Here is an 18,403-nt window from a genome sequence, read left to right as displayed (position 1 = left end):
GTCCTCCTCAAACCCATTGCCCCAGGCCAACCATGAAAAAACTCCAGACAAATCACAACTAAGGGATTTCTCACAACACACATGACCCGTTCTTTTCAAAACTGCTGAGGTCACCAAAAACAAGAAAGTCCAAGAAACCGTCTCAGTCCAGAGGCGTCTAAGGAGATATGATGACTTTATCTTGGGCAGAATTAATAAATACTTTCAAATTTCTAACACAGCAAATGGACAACAGATATTTTTCACGTAGCCATGATGGAAAAGGGGTTACACCAACACTTTCAGCAAAGGGTTTCCTATGGGAAGTGCCATTCTGAGCAAAGGCTCCCGAATAGAGTTCTCCTGACATGTCATGCCCCACATGGCTTTCCCTTGCTGCCAAAGTTGTGTTTTGAGAAGTGAGACATACTAAAAATTTCAAAGGACTCACCCCATAGATACCCTATAATGTATTCAATTATAAGCCAACAAAAGTCGGTGACCCTGTTCTTCTGGCCTTAAAAGCGGCAACTGGACAGGCTCTGCAGTTACCCAATTCACAGAGAATATGGCACCACCCAGGGCAGCCTAGACACCCTGCATCTGCAGATGGGGAGGCCAAGCACAGACTTCCCTTGGAAGTCAGCTGGGCGCTCCAGGCTCCCAATGCCAGGACATTATCCTGTCCATCTCACATCCCATTCCCCCCCATACCTCCATTGCCCAGACAAAGGCATCTCTCCCTCCTCCCAACATGTCCACCTCCACCCTCATGTTCAGGTGTCCCACAAGCTTCTGGGCTCCACCCAGGGCAGAGCATCAGCTCTCTCCTCTCAAGAGGATGCCCGCAGCCTGGCCCTCCCTACCTGCTCCAGACGGTGCGTTACGGCCCTGCTCCAACCACCACCACTGTGGGCCTTCTCAGACCCTCTCACCAAACCCAATGTCTCCAGGGACCTGGAGCCCCTGAGCACCCCAATTTCTGAGCTGTGAGCTCCCTAAAATATACTACCCAGATCACTCTTTCCCACACTGCCCATGGACACTGCAAGTCCTCTTGAAGGAAGGCAATGCTGTGTGCCTGGACTGGTTGTTTTCTTTAGAGTGTGGTTGTGTTAAAGTTGCTTCTGAAAGCTACCAAGGCCCTGCACTGAGGAACTCTACATGTCACCAGCTCTCAGTCATATGAAGACTGGAACAAAGCTTTTCAAAGTGGTTATTTACATCCCAACTATTTTTAAGATTTAAGCTCTAAAAATAAGCAGTCTTAGGGGGCTTGGGACCCAGGGAAGAGGATTAGTAATGTCTGGTATGTCTCCCATCTCCACCCATCAGACACTTCCCACCTCCTCTCCCACCCCACTCCCAGGCGGGCCCCCCTCATTGACATCTAGGCTGCTTTGCCGTAAGGAACTCAGCGTCTGTGAAGGCAACTGACCCTGCTGTCACCACCTGCTTCCACAGAGCTCTGTGGCCATTCACCTGCCCTCTTCTTTCTCATTCTTGGACATCCTTAAGTCCCAACGGCTTTTCCTATCACTGTGACAAACCTTACTAGACCATGCTGGGAGCTTCTGAGGCTTAAGAACGACCAACCCAATTTCAGAGGAGACAATGAACTTCACCAGGGTGGAGTAAATGGTCCCAAGCCACATGGGGATGTGAGTGGAATCAGGTTGCTGGACACTAATTTTCTTTCTCCACCACCTGCTACTCCCCTAAGACTCACAAATTATAATTCACATGCTCATTCCTCTGACAGGAAAAAAAAAAAAAAAAAAAAAAACCACCTTGGAAATCTCTTGCCATTAAGCCATCTCTCCTTTTTCTTCAGGGCACTTCTGCTGAGAAAAGTCTTCTCAAGGTCTGACTTCTGCTTACCCTCCCTCCCCCGGGAATCACACAGCAGCCCCCCTTCATCCCGGTGTTTCACCAGGGTAGGTGGACACAAGGGACATGACGGGATCCCTCAGGCCAGTGTGCTTGCCATCCCCCACCTTCCAGGTTTGTTACGGTTCTGGTACACACTGTTTTCAATACAGCAGAGAAATGGCTGCAAAACATAAAGCAAAGCACATGAAAGCAGCTTTAGAGCCCTCACGGACCTCACAGGTAAAACATTTAAAGAACCTGCTACAGCACCCAAGACACCAGTTGTAAGATGAGGAGTCTGTCATCATGTGACAAACAAAGCACTAGCAGGAAGATGTACTGAAGAGCTATCAGAAACTTCAACTGCAGAATTAGGCCAAATAATTTCAAAGAAAATGATCTGCGTAATCTACAAATCTGCTTAATTCACATGTGTGTGAAGAGTTCATGACTGCTGGGGCGCCTGGGTGGCTCAGTGGGTTAAGCCTCTGCCTTCGGCTCAGGTCATGATCCCAGAGTCCTGGGATCGAGCCCCACATCGGGCTCTCTGCTCAGCAGGGAGCCTGCTTCCCCCTTTCTCTCTACCTGCCCCTCTGCCTACTTGTGATCTCTGTCAAATAAATAAATAAAATCTTTTAAAAAAAATAAAAATAAATAAAAAAAAGAGTTCATGACTGCTAAACGATGAGTGTTTACAGGTGCTTACCTCACCGACTGTACGCAGCCGTCTTCTGGTTCCTGTCAGGGCAACCACATCCCCAAGAAGGCAGGCACTACCCAGTTGAGAAAGAGACAGACAGCCCCTTCATGAGCAGAGGAAGGTGTTATAAAGGCAATGGGCAGGTGGCTTCTCACCTGTCATCAGGCTGGCTTACACTAGGCCCCATGTGAGCTGCGTCTCTCTGGGAGTTAGAAAGAGGACACCCAGAGTCTGTCACTCTGATAGGCCAGCATTACCTAATGATTTTTAGAAGTACAGGTGAACCCCTCAAATTTCAATTTCAAACCTGGGATAAAGATACAGCTCAGAATAAAGGCAGGTGGACAGAAAGACAGACTTGGGAGGAGGAGCCTACAGGGAAGGAATAAAGCAGAGAGGCTACGGCTAAGGCAGGGAAGGAATAAAGCAAGAGAGGTTACGGCTAAGGCAGGGAAGGAAGCACGGAACCAGGAACAGATTTCTGAAGGAACAAACCTCTTGGTTCCCATGCACTAAACACGCTAAGAAAAGCAAGCAGGCCATGGAGATTTCTAGTTGGAGTTGATGGAGCTGCTCCCTGAGACTGCCCAGCCTCTCTTGGAAGTCACCCAGCGGTAAAGACAGAGAATTAGCAAGTGAAAGCAGCAGCCAGGCCACAACAGGTGCTAGGGAGGGGCGGGGCTCCAGAGAGCCTTCCACAAGAGTGCAGGAGCCCCCAGACTCAGCGAAGTGGTCATACAGAAGGAAATAGGCTTCTAGCTAAGAGACTTCCAAAGCTCTCACACATAAAGAGGGGGTGCATGAGTGGGGGCATCCAATCCTTGTGAGGAAGATGTCAGAGAGCCAGGGTGAGAGTCACAACCACCTACCCAGGCTGTGCAAGAACCCAAGTCATCACACCCACAGCTATGTCACATTCACCAAACTCATTCAAGAACACACATTCCAGCAGACAGCTGGTCAGGCCAGGCACAGCTGTGATGGAGCATGGTCCTGAGAGCAGAGTAGATGGGGCTCAGGTCAGTACATGGCTGGTGAGCACTCCGTTTCCATCCCCTTCCTATCACCATGGGAAAGAGGTAACAGTCACACTAGCATGCCAGAGCATGCCAGGACCTGGACGCAGACCCCGCTGTAGACCCCATGGCTAAATTTGTAAAGAAGGATGACACCAAACTGAGAATAAAGCAGCTGAACCCTCAGACCTATGAGTAAAATAGTCCGGACATTGCCGGGGTGGGGGCAGCTGTTTCTTTGAAATAGTTCAACACGCATGTACTCTGTGACCCTAATTCAACCCCTAAGTATTATGCAGATAAATGAAGGATTGATGTCCCCGCAAAGACCTGTAGGAATGACGACAGGAGCCACACTCACACCAGTCCCAAAATGCAGACTGCCCAGTGTCTATGGTCGGGTGGGTGGATACAGCATGCATACCCGCGCACAGGAGAAAATCCACAAAATGCTCCATACAACAGGGATGAATCCCAAAACACACAGAGAGAAGCCAGACCCCACTGAACTCATGCATGATTCCATTTCTAGAATCCATTTCTGAGAGGAGGCACGATTAGTCTAGGGTGAGAGAGTATATCCCGTCAAGGAGGACAGGAAATGTTTAAATGGCTACTTTTATGGTGACTACTAGGTTCTGTATCCTCATAAGGCTTTGGACTACACAGGTGAAAAATACACCAGGAGAGGCTCTCTGGTCTTTATCTCATCACAGGGCAGGCAATCCCAGTTTTTATTCTTCCTCTCCCAAGAGGCTGCCTGTAAAGAGCATCTGCCAGACAAGAACTCAACCTGTCACCTAGGGAGTCATGTTGGGTGAGTGAAGGGATGCAGCCCTCTACCTGCAGGCCCCATTTCTATGCAGAACAGAACAAGGCTGTCCATATAAACCCGTATTATAGACAACAGGCAGCTGCAACATGTTACTTTCAGATTCATTTTTGGTTTTAGGAGAATGCAGGTGTGTTGACGTGAATGTGGGTGATGTGCCCCCACACAACACACCACTGCAGGACAACCAAGCCCTGTTTCAACATCAAATGAATAGTGATGTCCCTGGACACAGAAGGTGTGCCTAATTTATTTTTTTCCTTTTTTTGGTGACTAGTTTCTTTAAAGATGTGTCACCCCCATGATATCCTTGGTGAATGTCTCTAAAAAAAGATGGGACAGTGATTCTGTCATCAAAAACACCAACTTTGGGGCGCCTGGGTGGCTCAGTGGGTTGGGCCACTGCCTTCGGCTCAGGTCATGGTCTCGGGGTCCTGGGATCAAGCCCCGCATCAGGCTCTCTGCTCCACGGGGAGCCTGCTTCCCCCTCTCTCTCTGCCTGCTGCTCTGCCTACTTGTGATCTCTCTCTCTCTCTCTGTGTCAAATAAATAAATAAAATATTTAAAAACAAAAAACAAAAACACCAACTTTAACGAAAGGGCCCTGCTTTGCAGGCCTGGTAAACAGAGGACGCTTTCAGTGCATTTTTAGTCTGTTTAAGTTCGCAAGTGCTTGACTTAGGGAGGTGGAAAGCCAGAAAAACTCAAGCCAGGAACAGCTCTAATGGCTCAGACACTACTGCCAGTAGGCCATGGACCCCTCAGTGGCATAGGAGCCCCTTCTACCCAGGGGTCAGGCCCTCAGTCTGAGTGAAGCCCTGACCTGTAGCAAATCAGATGCATGATGCAAAGAGGGATGGGGAGAGAGGAGGGAGACATGCAGCTACCCAAAGGCCACACACCCCAACAGAACCCAGGAAGGGAAGTCATCCGAACATCTGCCCCACATTCACTGAGGCCCACATAGCAGGCTATTGAGAAGTGGAAGCTGGCCTACTTGACTGCCCCTGCCTCACCCGTGGGACCCAGGGAGCCTTGGCCCTGTTTCCTCCCAGATAAAATGAGGAAGTAGAGACGGGTCTGCTTTGGCACACATGGACTTCCATCCCCAATGAGCTATACCCCTTAATCTCTAGTCTTTGTCTCCAAGACCTCTGCACATTGTTTCATATTATAGTACACCAGAAAGTAGCTGTGATCACATCTTGTCCTATCATTTTTTTTTTAATTAACATATAATGTATTATTTGTTTCAGGGGTATAGGTCTCTGATTCATCAGTCTTTTAGGGACTATCACAATGTGGGTCACAGAGTCGGCCTGGTCCTGGCCTATTAACAACCCAGGAAGGGCCGATGTCTCAAAAAAAGGCATATACATACACGTTTTCAGTAAAGCATGGGGGTGGCTGTTGATGGAGCCCATACCCCACAAAGGCCCAGACTGAAAAGACACCCAGTCCTCACCTTTCAGGTACAGAACCTCTAAAGAGGAGGCTCATGTTTTATTGAGTTAAATGCTCCTCAACCCGAAAGTCCGGGGGGGGGAGGGGGAGTTGTTCTCACCTGTGCATGGCCCAGATTACTTCTAAAGATCAACAACTTGTGAAAGAAAGAGACTCTCTATAGGAAAATACAGGAGTAGAATCTATTTATCACAGAAACAAAACAGAGAACCCAACATAGATTCCTCTGCCTACCCCAACTCCAGCCTCTTCCAACAATCCTGACTTGGGGTGGGGTAGGAGGAGGGCAGGCATGTGCCCATGACCTTTGGGTTGGTCTCACAAGACCAGTAGGCTCAAGTTCCACCTTTGTGGATTTTTGTTTTTCTATGAGCACGTTTATGGATGCCAGAAAAAAAAAAAAAAAAACTAATCTCATTAATTTTTTAAAATATCCATATTGAGGTATAATTTACATACCCCTAAAATTCATTCACTGTAGTATAATTCAATGATTTTTAATAAACTTAAGAGTTGTGCAACCTCTACCACAATCTAATTTTAGAATACTTCCACCACCCCCAAAAAGTTCCCTTGTGCCCATGAGATGTTGATCATTGCTCCCCCCCACCCCCCCCCCAGGCAACTACCAGTCACTGTCTTTATAGTAAGTTAGTTTTGAACATTCCCCATAGATGAAATTATACAACATGCAGTCTCTGGGTCGTTGTCTCCCCACCAGCATGGGGAGTCTGAGGTTAATCCATGCTGCTGCATGAATTGGGAGTTTATTTTTAAATTTCTCAATAGTATTCCGCTGCATGGTTAGAGCATGTTTTATCTATCTTTGCCTGGCTATCTGGATTGTTTCCATCTTTCAGTTATTATGAATTATGCTGTGAACACCCACGTACCTGTCTTTGTGTGGACACATGTTTTTATCATTTCTCTTGAGTATGTTCCTTGGGTAGAATGCAGGGTCTGTGGTAAGTTCATGTGTAACTTTGTAAGAAACTGCTGAATGTTATGCCATTTTACATTTCCACTAGCAAAGTATGAGAGTTCCACCTTCTCCACATCACCAACACTTGTTATTGTGGGGTTTTTTTTCTTTAAAAAACAACAACAACCACCATCCCTGAGAGTTGTTTAATGGCTCAGCCTTTGGTCTACCCTGGAGAATGTTCCATGATCACGTATAAAGACGTATTCTGTTTTCTGTAGTCACTGGTGCTCTATAGATTCCTGTTAGGCCAAATGGATCAACAATGCTCTCTAAGTCTTCTAGAACTTTAACAATTTTCTGTTTAGTTGCTCTACCAATTAAGAGTGGAATATTGAGGGGGCGCCTGGGTGGCTCAGTGGGTTAAAGCCTGCCTTCGGCTCGGGTCATGATCCCAGGGTCCTGGGATCGAGCCCCACATCGGGCTCTCTGCTAGGCAGGGAGCCTGCTTCCCTTCCTCTCTCTCTGCCTACTTGTGATCTCTCTCTCTGTCAAATAAATAAACAAAATCTTTAAAAAAAAAAAAAAAGGAATATTGAATTCTCTAATGATAATTGATAAAATGTCATTTCTACTACCTTATCAGTTTATGTCTCAGGTATTCTGGGGTTCTATTCTTAGGTTGACATAAACTTATGACTGGTATGTCGGTCTCCCTGCTAGATAATTACAAAATGTCACTCTTTGGCTCTAGTACTATTTTTTGGTCTTATAGTCAATTTCATCTGACATTGGTAATAGTCACTCTAGCTTTCCTATGGTTACTTACGGTATAGCTTTTCCTATTATTTTACCAAAGGATAAAGCATCCTTAAACCTAAGAAGTGTCTTTTATAGACAATATACAATTAAGTGGGATCTTGCTTTTATCTAGTCTGATAACCTCTACCTTGATAATTGGGGTTTTCAGACCCCTCACATTTAACACAAAAATTGATCTGATTGGATTTACATGTGTTAATGTCATTTTGCTAGTTGTATTGTACATACATTCTTTTTTTGTTGTTCCTCATTGACAGTCTGCTTTTGTGTTAAACATTTCTTAGTATACAACTAAATTCTTCTGATTTTTTAAAGTTGTATTTTAAAGTTATTCTTAATAGTTGCTCTAGAGATTACAATGATCATCTTATTAATTTACCACAATCTGCTTCAAATTAATATTAACTTGATTCTAGTAAAATGTAGAAAAACTTTACCCCAATGGAGCTCCATTTCATTCCTCCTGTTTTATACTATTATTCTCCGACATATCTGTCACCATTATAAACACAACAGACTTTGGTATGCTTTGGTGAAATTCCAGAGAGATGCAATGGTTATTTTTGTCTATTCTATGACCAGTGTTAAGTTATAGTTACCACTTTACATAGTGTTATGTGTTTTGTTTTGTTTTGTTTTTTAATATTTTTTATTTATTTATTTGACAGAGAGAGATCACAAGCAGGCAGAGAGGCAGGCAGAGAGAGAGGAGGAAGCAGGCTCTCCGCTGAGCAGAGAGCCCGATGCAGGGCTCGATCCCAGGACCCTGAGACCATGACCCGAGCTGAAGGCAGCGGCCCAACCCACTGAGCCACCCAGGCGCCCCGGTGTTATGTGTTTTAAGAAGAAATAAGAATAAAGTTTTTTATGTTAGCCCACATATTTACCATTTCCAGTGCTCTTTTCTTCCTGGGAACCTAAGTTACCAACATGTCATTTTCTTTCAGCCTGAAGAACTGGCAGGTCTGCCAGTGGTGGATTCTTTTGGTCTCTATCTGAAAATGTCTTTTTTGCCTTCATTTCTGAAGTTCTGCTGGACACAGAATTCCAGGTTGACAGTTTTCTTCCTTGAGCGCTCACGAATACCATTCAGCTTTTATCTTGGGTGAGAAGCTGGCTGTGAATCATATGAATGCTCCCATGTATGTAATAAGCCCTTTTTCTCTTGCTACTTTTAAGATTTTCTTTTTCTCTGGCTTGTAACAACTTGACTATAATGTGTCTAGGTATAGATCACTTGTGTTTCCGCTACTTGAGGTCTGTTGAGCTTTTTGAATGAGCAGGAATTCTCCTCACATACGTTCTTGAGTATTATTTCTTCAAATAGTTTTTGTCTTGCCCCAACCATGACTGCAATCCTGGGCTAACAGAGTCATTGTCCTTCCCCATTTCCCACCACTAAGACTGTCACTCCAACCAATAAGGCCAAGGTTCCAGGGCTACTGTCCACAACTCTCCTAAATTGAATGAGCCCCTTCTCACTCCTGCAGAGAAGGGGCTGGTCTTCACAGCCTGTACCTGCCAGGCAGAAGTTCCCTAGCAGTAGAACTGGGGAGAGGGCATGGAAAGGGCTCCAGGCTAAATCCTCACATATTCTCACTATTCTTACCCAAAGTTCAGTAGTTCCTTAAGCACAAACACTTCTCAGATCATTATATGCCTTAGATCAATTTCCAAAGTGCTGAAATGATTGACATTTTTGGGCTTATTTTGTCCTGTTTTATAGTTGGGGAGGGGGTGAAAATCTCTCCTCAATCAATTGTTGCTGGAAATTACCCTCCAGCTTTGATTTACTTTGAAAATAAAATACACACAAACTGGGAGCCTAAATCAGAAAAGCTGCCAGAGATGGAGAGGGGAACTGCTGAGAGGGAAATAACTGATTTTACCCTTTGGTCTTCCTATGTATGCTACACATCACACCAATGTAGTAAAAAAAAAAGTTTTATCTTGGTGATTTTAATTCATCAGCCACTTCCTTAAAGAAAATTATCTCTCCTAGAAGCTACCAGAAACTCCCTTTAGTCTTCAACATGCCCAATTTGAGTCATAAGATAGTATGAGGGGCGCCTAGATGTCTCAGTAGGTTAAATGTCTGCCTTCTGCTCAGGTCATGACCCTGGGGTCCTGGGATCAAGTCCTGAGTCGGCTTCTCCCTCTCCCTCTGACCCTCCCCCCACTCATGCTTTCACGTGCGTGCACTCTAACTCAAATGAATTTTAAAAATCTCAAAAAAACAAAAAACAAAAAACAAAACAGTGTGAAAGAAAACGAGGCAGTTGTGAAACAAAGCCAAACAGAAATTCTAGACACAGAATACTATGCAGCAATGAAAATGAATTAACTACCGCTGAACTCAATGTAGATAAATCTCACAAACAGTACGTTGAATGAAAGCAAGCAAAGGGTACAGACTGTGTAATACCATTATGTATTATGCAAAACCAGGAAAAACTAACCTATGCTATTAGAAGCCAAGAAACTGGTTACCCTTGTGGTAGTGACAATAAGCAGGCGTAAGGGGCTTCAAGGCTGTTTCTTGAATCAAGCTGTAAGGATGTGTTCATGTTTGGGCAAATGTATCAAGTAGCAACCTTCTGCACTTTTCAGTATGTGTCCTATATCTCAATTAAAAAAAAATGAAATTCTCTCAGAACCATCTAAAATTGCTTGTTAGTTTTATAAGATTCAGTGAACTTGAAGCTGAAGAGCTTCAACCCACTTAAACTATGGTTAGTACAGCTGTGCCTTTTGATCTGCCCAATGTGGGATTTCACACTAACCTGAGAACCAATGGAACAACCACACCATGATATAGGGAGGTTCCTAAAGGGATGTTCTCAAGCCAGATGCACTCAACAAGAAAGGATTCAAAGACCACCTGTTTCTAACACAGAAGCTGGGGCCACACACTCCAGAACAGATAAGTTTTAGAATAGTTGTAGGGTATACCTGATCCTATGATTTTTGTCAAAACTCACAACTGTACTTCTTAAATAAATTAAACAGAATATTCTATGTGGAAACTCAGGGACATAGTAGCTCTACATGTGGACCACCTTATTTTGAGTGAAGACTGAAGGGACAGTTGTCACCAATACTTCCCACACTAGGACCAATTCTGGGTACATATCTGTCACCCAATAACCAGCAAGGCAGAGACTATCACCCATTTTACTAACGAAGAAACAAAAAGACCATCTGCTCAAGATCAGTCAGGGAATATAATGTGACCCCAACTCTGCCTACCAGCCACCAGAACCAAACTCTTTCCACACTCTCTTACTGCTCCATGAGTGCCCTAGGGAGTCTCTAGTCCCATAGGATCAACTCTGCCCCGTGTGCCTGGGTTAATCTCTGATCCCTGCTCCCTTGTTTCCTTTGTGTCATAAGGATATCATCCCCACCAACCTCAAAAAACACCACACTGTCCAAGTAACCTTGGGTTGGAAGTCAACAGGCATAATGGGGGAAGTCTGGAAGCAAGAGGCCCAAAGGCCAAATGTAGCCCCAGGCTTTGTCAACAGAAAGATGTGGTAATCTCTCCCTCATAATCCGCTGGGTTGCCTTGCAGAGAATCAAGGTGATTATAGGAGAAAATGCACACCAGGAGCCCAGACGCAAGAAGAACCCAGATCTTCACAAGCAGGGGCTCTTCCTCCTCCTCAGCTACCTGAGACAGCACCTGAAACACTAAGGACCAAGAAAGATGGAAGGAAAGAAGGCCCAGACTTAACGATTTTATTTCTGAAGCTTTCAAAGAGGCCTCTGGTTTTAGAACAGGGAGAGCAAAAAGCAGAGCCAGACAGAAAAAGGCCTTTTGGGGTAGTAGAAAAAGAAAGTACCCCCCAACCCACTTTGAATGCTTTCCCCATAGAAGGGGTTGGATTCTCCCATTTATCTCAAAGAGATTAAGAATTGTAAAAGCTGAGAAATGTGAGGTCAAATGACCTCTGAAATCTGCAGGATTCTGAAAATCTGAGCTCCAAAATGAATTTAACATGAAGACTGCAGGGTAGAGTCATCCCTGTGTGAGTTAATCAACACTCATGCTCCCAACTTCCCTGGCTCTGCACCTGCTACCCTTACCCCCACCCCCCACCCAGGGCAAACAGACTTGGAAAGGAGTCTGTAGGGGAGGACCAGGGAGTTAGTGAGGGAGGGGCAGGAGGGCCACACACCCGTTGTGGCATATCTGGTTCAAAAGACATCTAGGTGTGAACATTCTGGAGAGAATGGTTCTCTCATCAGACCTCCAGGGAGAGCAGTAACAGTAGATGCTAGGCCCAGACTTCTCTTTACAAGAAAAGAATGTTTCTCAGTGAAGAAATTGGTGGTGGGGGTTGGGGGGTTTGACAGGAATGACATTGAGTCTTAATTCTTCCAAGTTTTTTCCTTAAGAACCTCACAAATCTGAGGATCAGTAAAGTTACTCTTGAAGTAATCAGTACTAAGGAGAAATCAAAACACCACACCACAGGAGACTTGAACAGAATGATCTCCTCCCTCATAATGTGCTGGCTATAAGGAGTGGTGGCACAAGTACAAGTTATCCCTGAGCTGGACTCCAGACTCTGCCCCCAGCCCAGTGACCCAGAAGAAGCTTAGAACCCCTGCTCTCCTGAACCCCAAATCTACAAAGCAAGGAGATATATTCAAATTAAAAACTCTTGAGTTTTCCCACAAATCAAAAGCATCAGCTGAACAGACAAGAGGTAGGAGTTTAGTGAAGACTTGCTGCCTTACAAGGGAGCTGATGGAGAATACGATCCCTCCTCTTGTGAAAACCACACCCTCTGTCACTGATATCCAGGCCCCAGTGGGGAGGTCTGTCCAGGACAGCACAGCGATGCCAGAACTAGAACCCACAGCCATCTCCACAACTCACCCAAAGCTGCTTCCTGAAGGCCTGAAGGGAAGCCTCATCCCCATCTCCTCACCACCTCTTCACACCCAGGAGACCTGGTTCCAGGTCCCTCCTGCTCACCTGTATGAGGTACGCATGTCCACGGGCCCGTCACCCGCCTGCCCTTCACATCTGCCCACGGTTGGCACCTCTGCCCCCCTCAGCAACCCTTGGGCTGGGCCTGCTCCTGGCTCAGGCGTCACTCTCATGTCTCCGTCAGTGTTTAAATCTGAAGACAACAATCCTCTCTCCATTTTTATTTTCTTGCTCTCCACATCATCCTCCGCTGGGTCCCGTTCAAGGGCTCGTTTCTGACTCCGTGTTCGGCATGCTTCTTCAGTCATTCTGAACTTTGGGAGAAGGAGAAAACACGACATTTAAACTTGGCACAACCAAGTTGCTACCTTCTTAGAAACTTTTTCAGAGTGTCAGCTTGGAGAGTTTTCCTTGCCACATGCTGCTAGTGGAAGTAGGCACAACAAATCCAGGACCCACAAAGTATGCCCAAGACCTTTCTTCACTGCCTGGGGAAGGCTGGGCAGGATCAGTGGAGCATCTGGGGGGTTGAGACCTTTGGGGACCTGGACAAGAACAATGGAAAGTGGCTCCTTATCAGAAGGAAGGGGAGTCCTTTGTGCTCCAGACTCAAAATCAAACAGAGGCAAACTGTTCTAGATCTGAACTCCCTGCATCTGGGATTCTGAGTACCTGCCCTGGATTGGAGATGTCTGTAATCTGGCAAAGGGAAACCACACTGTCCCAGGAGCAGGGTCAATGCCCAGGTCTAGCCAAGCACTGCCTCAGGTTGACCCTTTTTCTCCCCTTTAGTGAGGGACAGGCTCCTCATTCCCTGCTCACTTCTGGGGGTGAGAGGTGGGGGTCACGTTTAACCCTTTGACTGCCAGCAAGGTAAACTTTGAGTGGAGTAAGAGCTGGCTCGTCACTGTGCCAGCACCCTGTACCTGCAGCACATACATATCTTGATTTAAAGAAAGAAAAGAAGGAAAAAAAAAAAAACAGCTGAGTCAGTTTTTGATCCCATGACATCACTGGGCTCCACATGACCCTTCCCAGGATTCAGTCTGAGAGACAAAGCACTTTCCAGAAAACCAGTCTGAACCGGTTCCAGACAACAAGCTGAAGTGTTATTAACCCTCACGGAGACAGGACGGAGGACAGCGCAGTGATGTCTGTCTGCAGGGAGGCTGCTGGCATTCCACAACAGAGTCTGGGACACAGGCACTCGCTCTTAAAGGAGCCACTCCGAGCCCAGCCTTGATGTCCCAACAAGGCAGGACACAGGAAATAAAACTGCAACAAGAGTTCAGTCAGTCTAAAAAGCCAAGCCAGAGTTCGTGAGAGGACAAAAAAGAATTTAGCTGCCAGGCTCTAACAGAATTCCCAAAGTGCCAGTTCTACACAGGATAGTAGGCATCCAGTCTACCAACATGGGGCCCATGGAGGAATACACCATGGGCTCAGAGAATCTCAATTCATACCTGTGGTGTACCTACACTGAAGGCACCTGTGTCCACAGACACAAACTCTGTCTGTGTCCACAGGCAGGGCACCTGGCACCTCAGTTTCCTCACCAGTGAATACCCTGGGAGGCCTATCCTGGACAGGGCCAGTCATTCCCAGTCCCAGAGCCCACCTTCTGGGAGGCTTAGGGCAACACAGAGTAACGAGGGGGCCACTTCATCATATATGGGATACCCTCCTGAGATTATTCACTCACAATCTTCTTTAGGAGCCAATTCCACAAATAGCAGTAGTGCAGGGCCTTGCCCCAAAGGCCCCTTTGGTTGGACTTAGAGTGAAAGGAATGAAACGGACAGCTGCCTCATGCTGCTGGCTCAGGAGGCAGAGTGGCCCATATACACACGTCAGGCCAGTGTGGCCTGGCCGGGGCACTCAGATATCTGCTACTACAGGCAGTACAAATGAGTCAAAATGAGCAAGTCTCCTGGTGGTCATGTCACCCCTAGGGTGCTCCCCACCCTTGTTGAAGGAACGTGGGGCTGGAGAACTCAACGCTCAAGGGCACAGGATATCAACAAGACCTTCATCTGCCCCCAACCCCTCCTGGCATCCTATCCCGTGCCTGCCACCAACTCTGATCAGTCCCAGTCACCCTTCCCCAAATATCCCCCCATCCTCTCCTCCCATTCTCTGTGTGGATATGGTCTCCTAACTGGCTCGGAGAAAGCAAGGATACCCCCCATGTCCCTCTTAGCCTAAAGCTCTATGGCTTCTGTCCTCCTTCTTCTTTTAATTTTATTTATTTGACAGAGAGAGAAGAGACAGTGAGAGAGGGAACACAAGCAGGGGGAGTGGGAGAGGGAGAAGTAGGCTTCCCGCCAAGCGGGGAGCCCAAGGCAGGGCTTGATCTCAGGACCCTGGGATCATGACCTAAGCCAAGGGCAGATGCTTAAGACTGAGCCACCCAGGCGTCCCTGGCTTCTGTCCCCTGATACGCCTTCACAACAAACCCAGTCAGCCTGCTCACTGAGTCTATCAGCCCTGTCTCTGTGAGACTGCAGATAAGTCACTGTCCTGAGTGTCAGTCACCCTCCCCTCCCTCACTGTGGGCTCTTGGGTCATCTTTCCTTGGGGACGGCCTAAAACAGGAGCCCCTTGAACATTTGGGAATTAGACAAGAGGAACAATTTCAATAGCTGCCTTGGACAGCAGGTAGCTGCGCTCCCCAGACCAGAAAGGAGCCTATCAGGATCAAACAGGAGAGGACAGGAGACAGAACCAGAAAAAAGGAAAAGAAGGTCCCCACTAGTCAGAAGAAATTCTGCCCCTAAGGGAGAAGCTCCCAGTCTGGCCCGGTACCCACTGAAGGAGAAGCGGGACTAAGGTCGATGTGGAGGATGCCCTCCCCAATCCTGTACTCAAACTCCCTCATGCTTCCCCACTCTGCCTCTGCTCCAGCCTGGTACCCTCACCCACCCACCCACCCTGCCAGCCAGCACAGTCTTTGGCCTTGTAAATTCCAGGTTCCAATCCATGATTCTCATCTAAACCCAGACCCTATGTGAAGTCTTTCCTCTCAACTGCCCACATCGATAAAGGGAGAGGGGGAACCAAACCAGATTGCTGTGTGCCAAGTCACCAGACTGGCAAGGTAGTGCCCAGGTGACCTCACTTCATTGTCACTGGTGTAAAACAAGAAACGGCAAAGGGCCAGAGCAGAGCCTCACACCCACAGGGCTGTTCCTTCCAGCCCCAGTGACCACCCTGGGTCATAGGGTCCTCCACAGCACCCCAGTTTGGGTAGTTGATTAGGGTTCCCAGCAGAGGACCCGGAACATAGCCTGTTTATGCTGTGTGCAGTATCAGGGTAGCTCACTCTGAAGCTGAGGGGCTAGAACTCTGCCAACCCTAAGCCCAGAAATAACAGCCATCCTGGCAGTGCACACATGCCCTGCCCCTCCGACTCTGGTGGGGGCTTCTTGGGAGGGGGGCTGCTGCATGCCTCCCACACCAAAGGAAGGACCAGCATAGCTGGAGGGGGTACGGGGCCGAACATGGCACAGAGTGCCTCCAGCTCTGCACCCCACCCCCTGTCCTGCCTTAGGTGGAGTCTGTTCCACACAAGGTGGCTGTCTTAGAGGCCACAAGGGGCACGTGCTCCTGGGGACGGCAGGTGCTGGTAAATAGCAGCTCCTCCCTCCTCGCAGCATGAAGGACCAGTGGCGCCCACCCCCCGACGTCTCCCGCACTTAGGGCTAGCGGCCACCACCTGCAGGCATGAACCCAGGATCTGCCACAAACCTACAGGGAAGAAACAAGCCTTGAGGAATGAAGCATGACCTATGATCTCTGCAAAAAACAGTGAGGGGGTACATTAGAATACATTCTAAAGAGCAGGTGAAAAGGCTGGATTAGTGTGATAGCAAATTAGGATCTGCTTCACATCCCTGGCCAGTAAGGGTAGAATGAAGGGAAAGACAACAGAGTTTCTACCACAGGCCCATTCAGGAATGGCCAGCCCACAAAGAGCAGCTCCCTTTTACTGAAGGGGGACCCCATGCTGGTAGGGGAATATCCTGACAGCAGCTCGCCCACTGTAAAGCTGAGGCCCCCAGGTCTGCAAAAGGCTGCCTAAGGCACAGGATGCTACCCAGGAAGCAAGGCTAGAACGCAGGTGGCCTCAGCCCCTCGCAGAGCCTGCTCTAATACATCCTCAGACAGGGATGTGGGAGCAGAGAGGTGGCAGGATGAAGCCCAGATCTTCCTCACCCCAAGAAGGAGGTTGTAGCCACACTAGAGGCTACACAGGCATACCCACAAAGCAACCCCAGAACAAAGGGGCCATGAAATCACAGGTGAAATGATGACATGGGGCTTTGGGTCAGTGCAAACTCTAACTGCCGCTACCAAAGGCTACTTTATTTATTTTTTTGGAAAATGCTTTGACAATATATTTTTTCATTTTTTCATTTTTTATTTTTTTTAAGATTTTATTTATTTGACAGCTAGAGATCACAAGTAGGCAGAGAAGCAGGCAGAGAGAAGGGAAAGCAGGCTCCCCACTGAGCAGAGAGCCCGACGTGGGGCTCGATCCCAGGACCCCGGGACCATGACCTGAGCTGAAGGCAGAGGTTTAACCCACTGAGCCACCCAGGCACCCAGTAGCCACCCAGGCTACTTTATTTTAAAGATTTTTATTTATTTATTTATTTGAGAGACAGAGAGAAGAATGCACATGCAAGTTGTGGGGAGAATCCCAAGCAGACTCCACATGAACATGGAGCCTGACATGAGGCTTGAACTTCACCACAACCCCAAGATCATGACCTGAGCCAATCAGAGTCAATCAAGAGTCACCTGTCTAGCCAACTGAGCCAGCCCCTACTTTATTTTAGTAAAATCCCACTGTCTCACTGATCTGAGAACCTCAGAGGAGAAAAACCTGTTCTCAACTCCAAAGGGGTGAATGATGTAGGAACCAGAATTTTTAAACCAAACGAAGGAGACCAATGAAAGCACCTGGCACAAGTTGAGCACATAACACCAGTAAACGTCTCCTGATGATTTAAAAAAAAAAAAAAAGTAAACAAACACAAGTCATGGAGCTATAACCCTAAGGCATTATCATTCCGTACTTGGAAATATTATTTATATTACACAGTTACTAACACACCAGCAGGAATACTACCAGTAACACTCCTGTTTCAGGCATGAGAAAAGTGCTTAGCGATACGTGGTTAGGAAAAGTGACCAGGCTGAGGCTCTGAAAGGTGGACCTGGGGTGCTCTTTCCAGAACTGAGAGAAGAGCATGAGGAGGTGGGGAAAAGAGGGTACTGAGTGTGGACTGCCCTCAGGGGGAGCATGGACAGGTGGGGGGGTATCCAATTTATTCTAAAGGATCATCTGGCTGATCTGGGGACAGACTAGAGCGGAGGTGGTGGGGGAAGCAGTCTTGGGAGGCTTCTGTATCTTATGGATCAGGATGAGAAGGAGACTGAGCAGTGGGTAGACACAGCCAAACACTAAGGATACTTTAGAGGATATGGACAACACAACATGCCAGCAGCTGGATCGGAGGCAAGAAAGGACTGCTTTGGGAACCTGGATGGCTCAGCTGGTTAAGCTGACTGCCCTCAGCTCAGGTCATGATCCTGGAGTCGTGGGATCGACTCCTGCATCAGGCTCCCTGCTTGGCAGGGAGTCCGCTTCTCCGTCTGAACCGCCCTCTTCTCATGATCTCTCTCTCTCTCATTCTCTCTCGCAAATAAATAAATAAAATCTTTAAAAAAAAAGAAAGAAAGAAAGGACTGCTTTGTTTGTTTTTGCCTGAGTGACTAGAAAGATGGAATTATTTTCTGAGATGGGGAGAGAACAGATCTGAGAGAAGGCTGAGACTAGGGTAGTTTG

General features: G+C 47.2%; 1 protein-coding gene across 6 annotated transcripts in view; it reads right to left on the bottom strand.

Moving 5' to 3' along the window:
- LOC111143847 (GATA zinc finger domain containing 2A) overlaps positions 1–18,403 on the bottom strand; it is a 107,630-nt gene that overhangs the window by 27,771 nt on the left and 61,456 nt on the right. For 4 of the 6 annotated variants that reach the window (XM_022497796.1, XM_022497795.1, XM_022497800.1 and 1 more), the window contains one exon: positions 12,595–12,863. In XM_022497796.1, the coding sequence (XP_022353504.1) occupies positions 12,595–12,863 (269 nt within the window). The remainder of the gene's footprint in view (positions 1–12,594; positions 12,864–18,403) is intronic. The other 2 variants (XM_022497797.1, XM_022497799.1) reach the window with 1 other exon arrangement.

Source organism: Enhydra lutris, unplaced genomic scaffold, assembly GCF_002288905.1.
Source record: "Enhydra lutris kenyoni isolate GAN:26980312 unplaced genomic scaffold, ASM228890v2 scaffoldscaffold10, whole genome shotgun sequence".
NCBI lineage: Eukaryota > Metazoa > Chordata > Mammalia > Carnivora > Mustelidae > Enhydra > Enhydra lutris.
The sequence above is the reverse complement of the archived record's forward strand: the minus strand, read 5'-3'. Positions and strand labels throughout refer to the sequence as shown.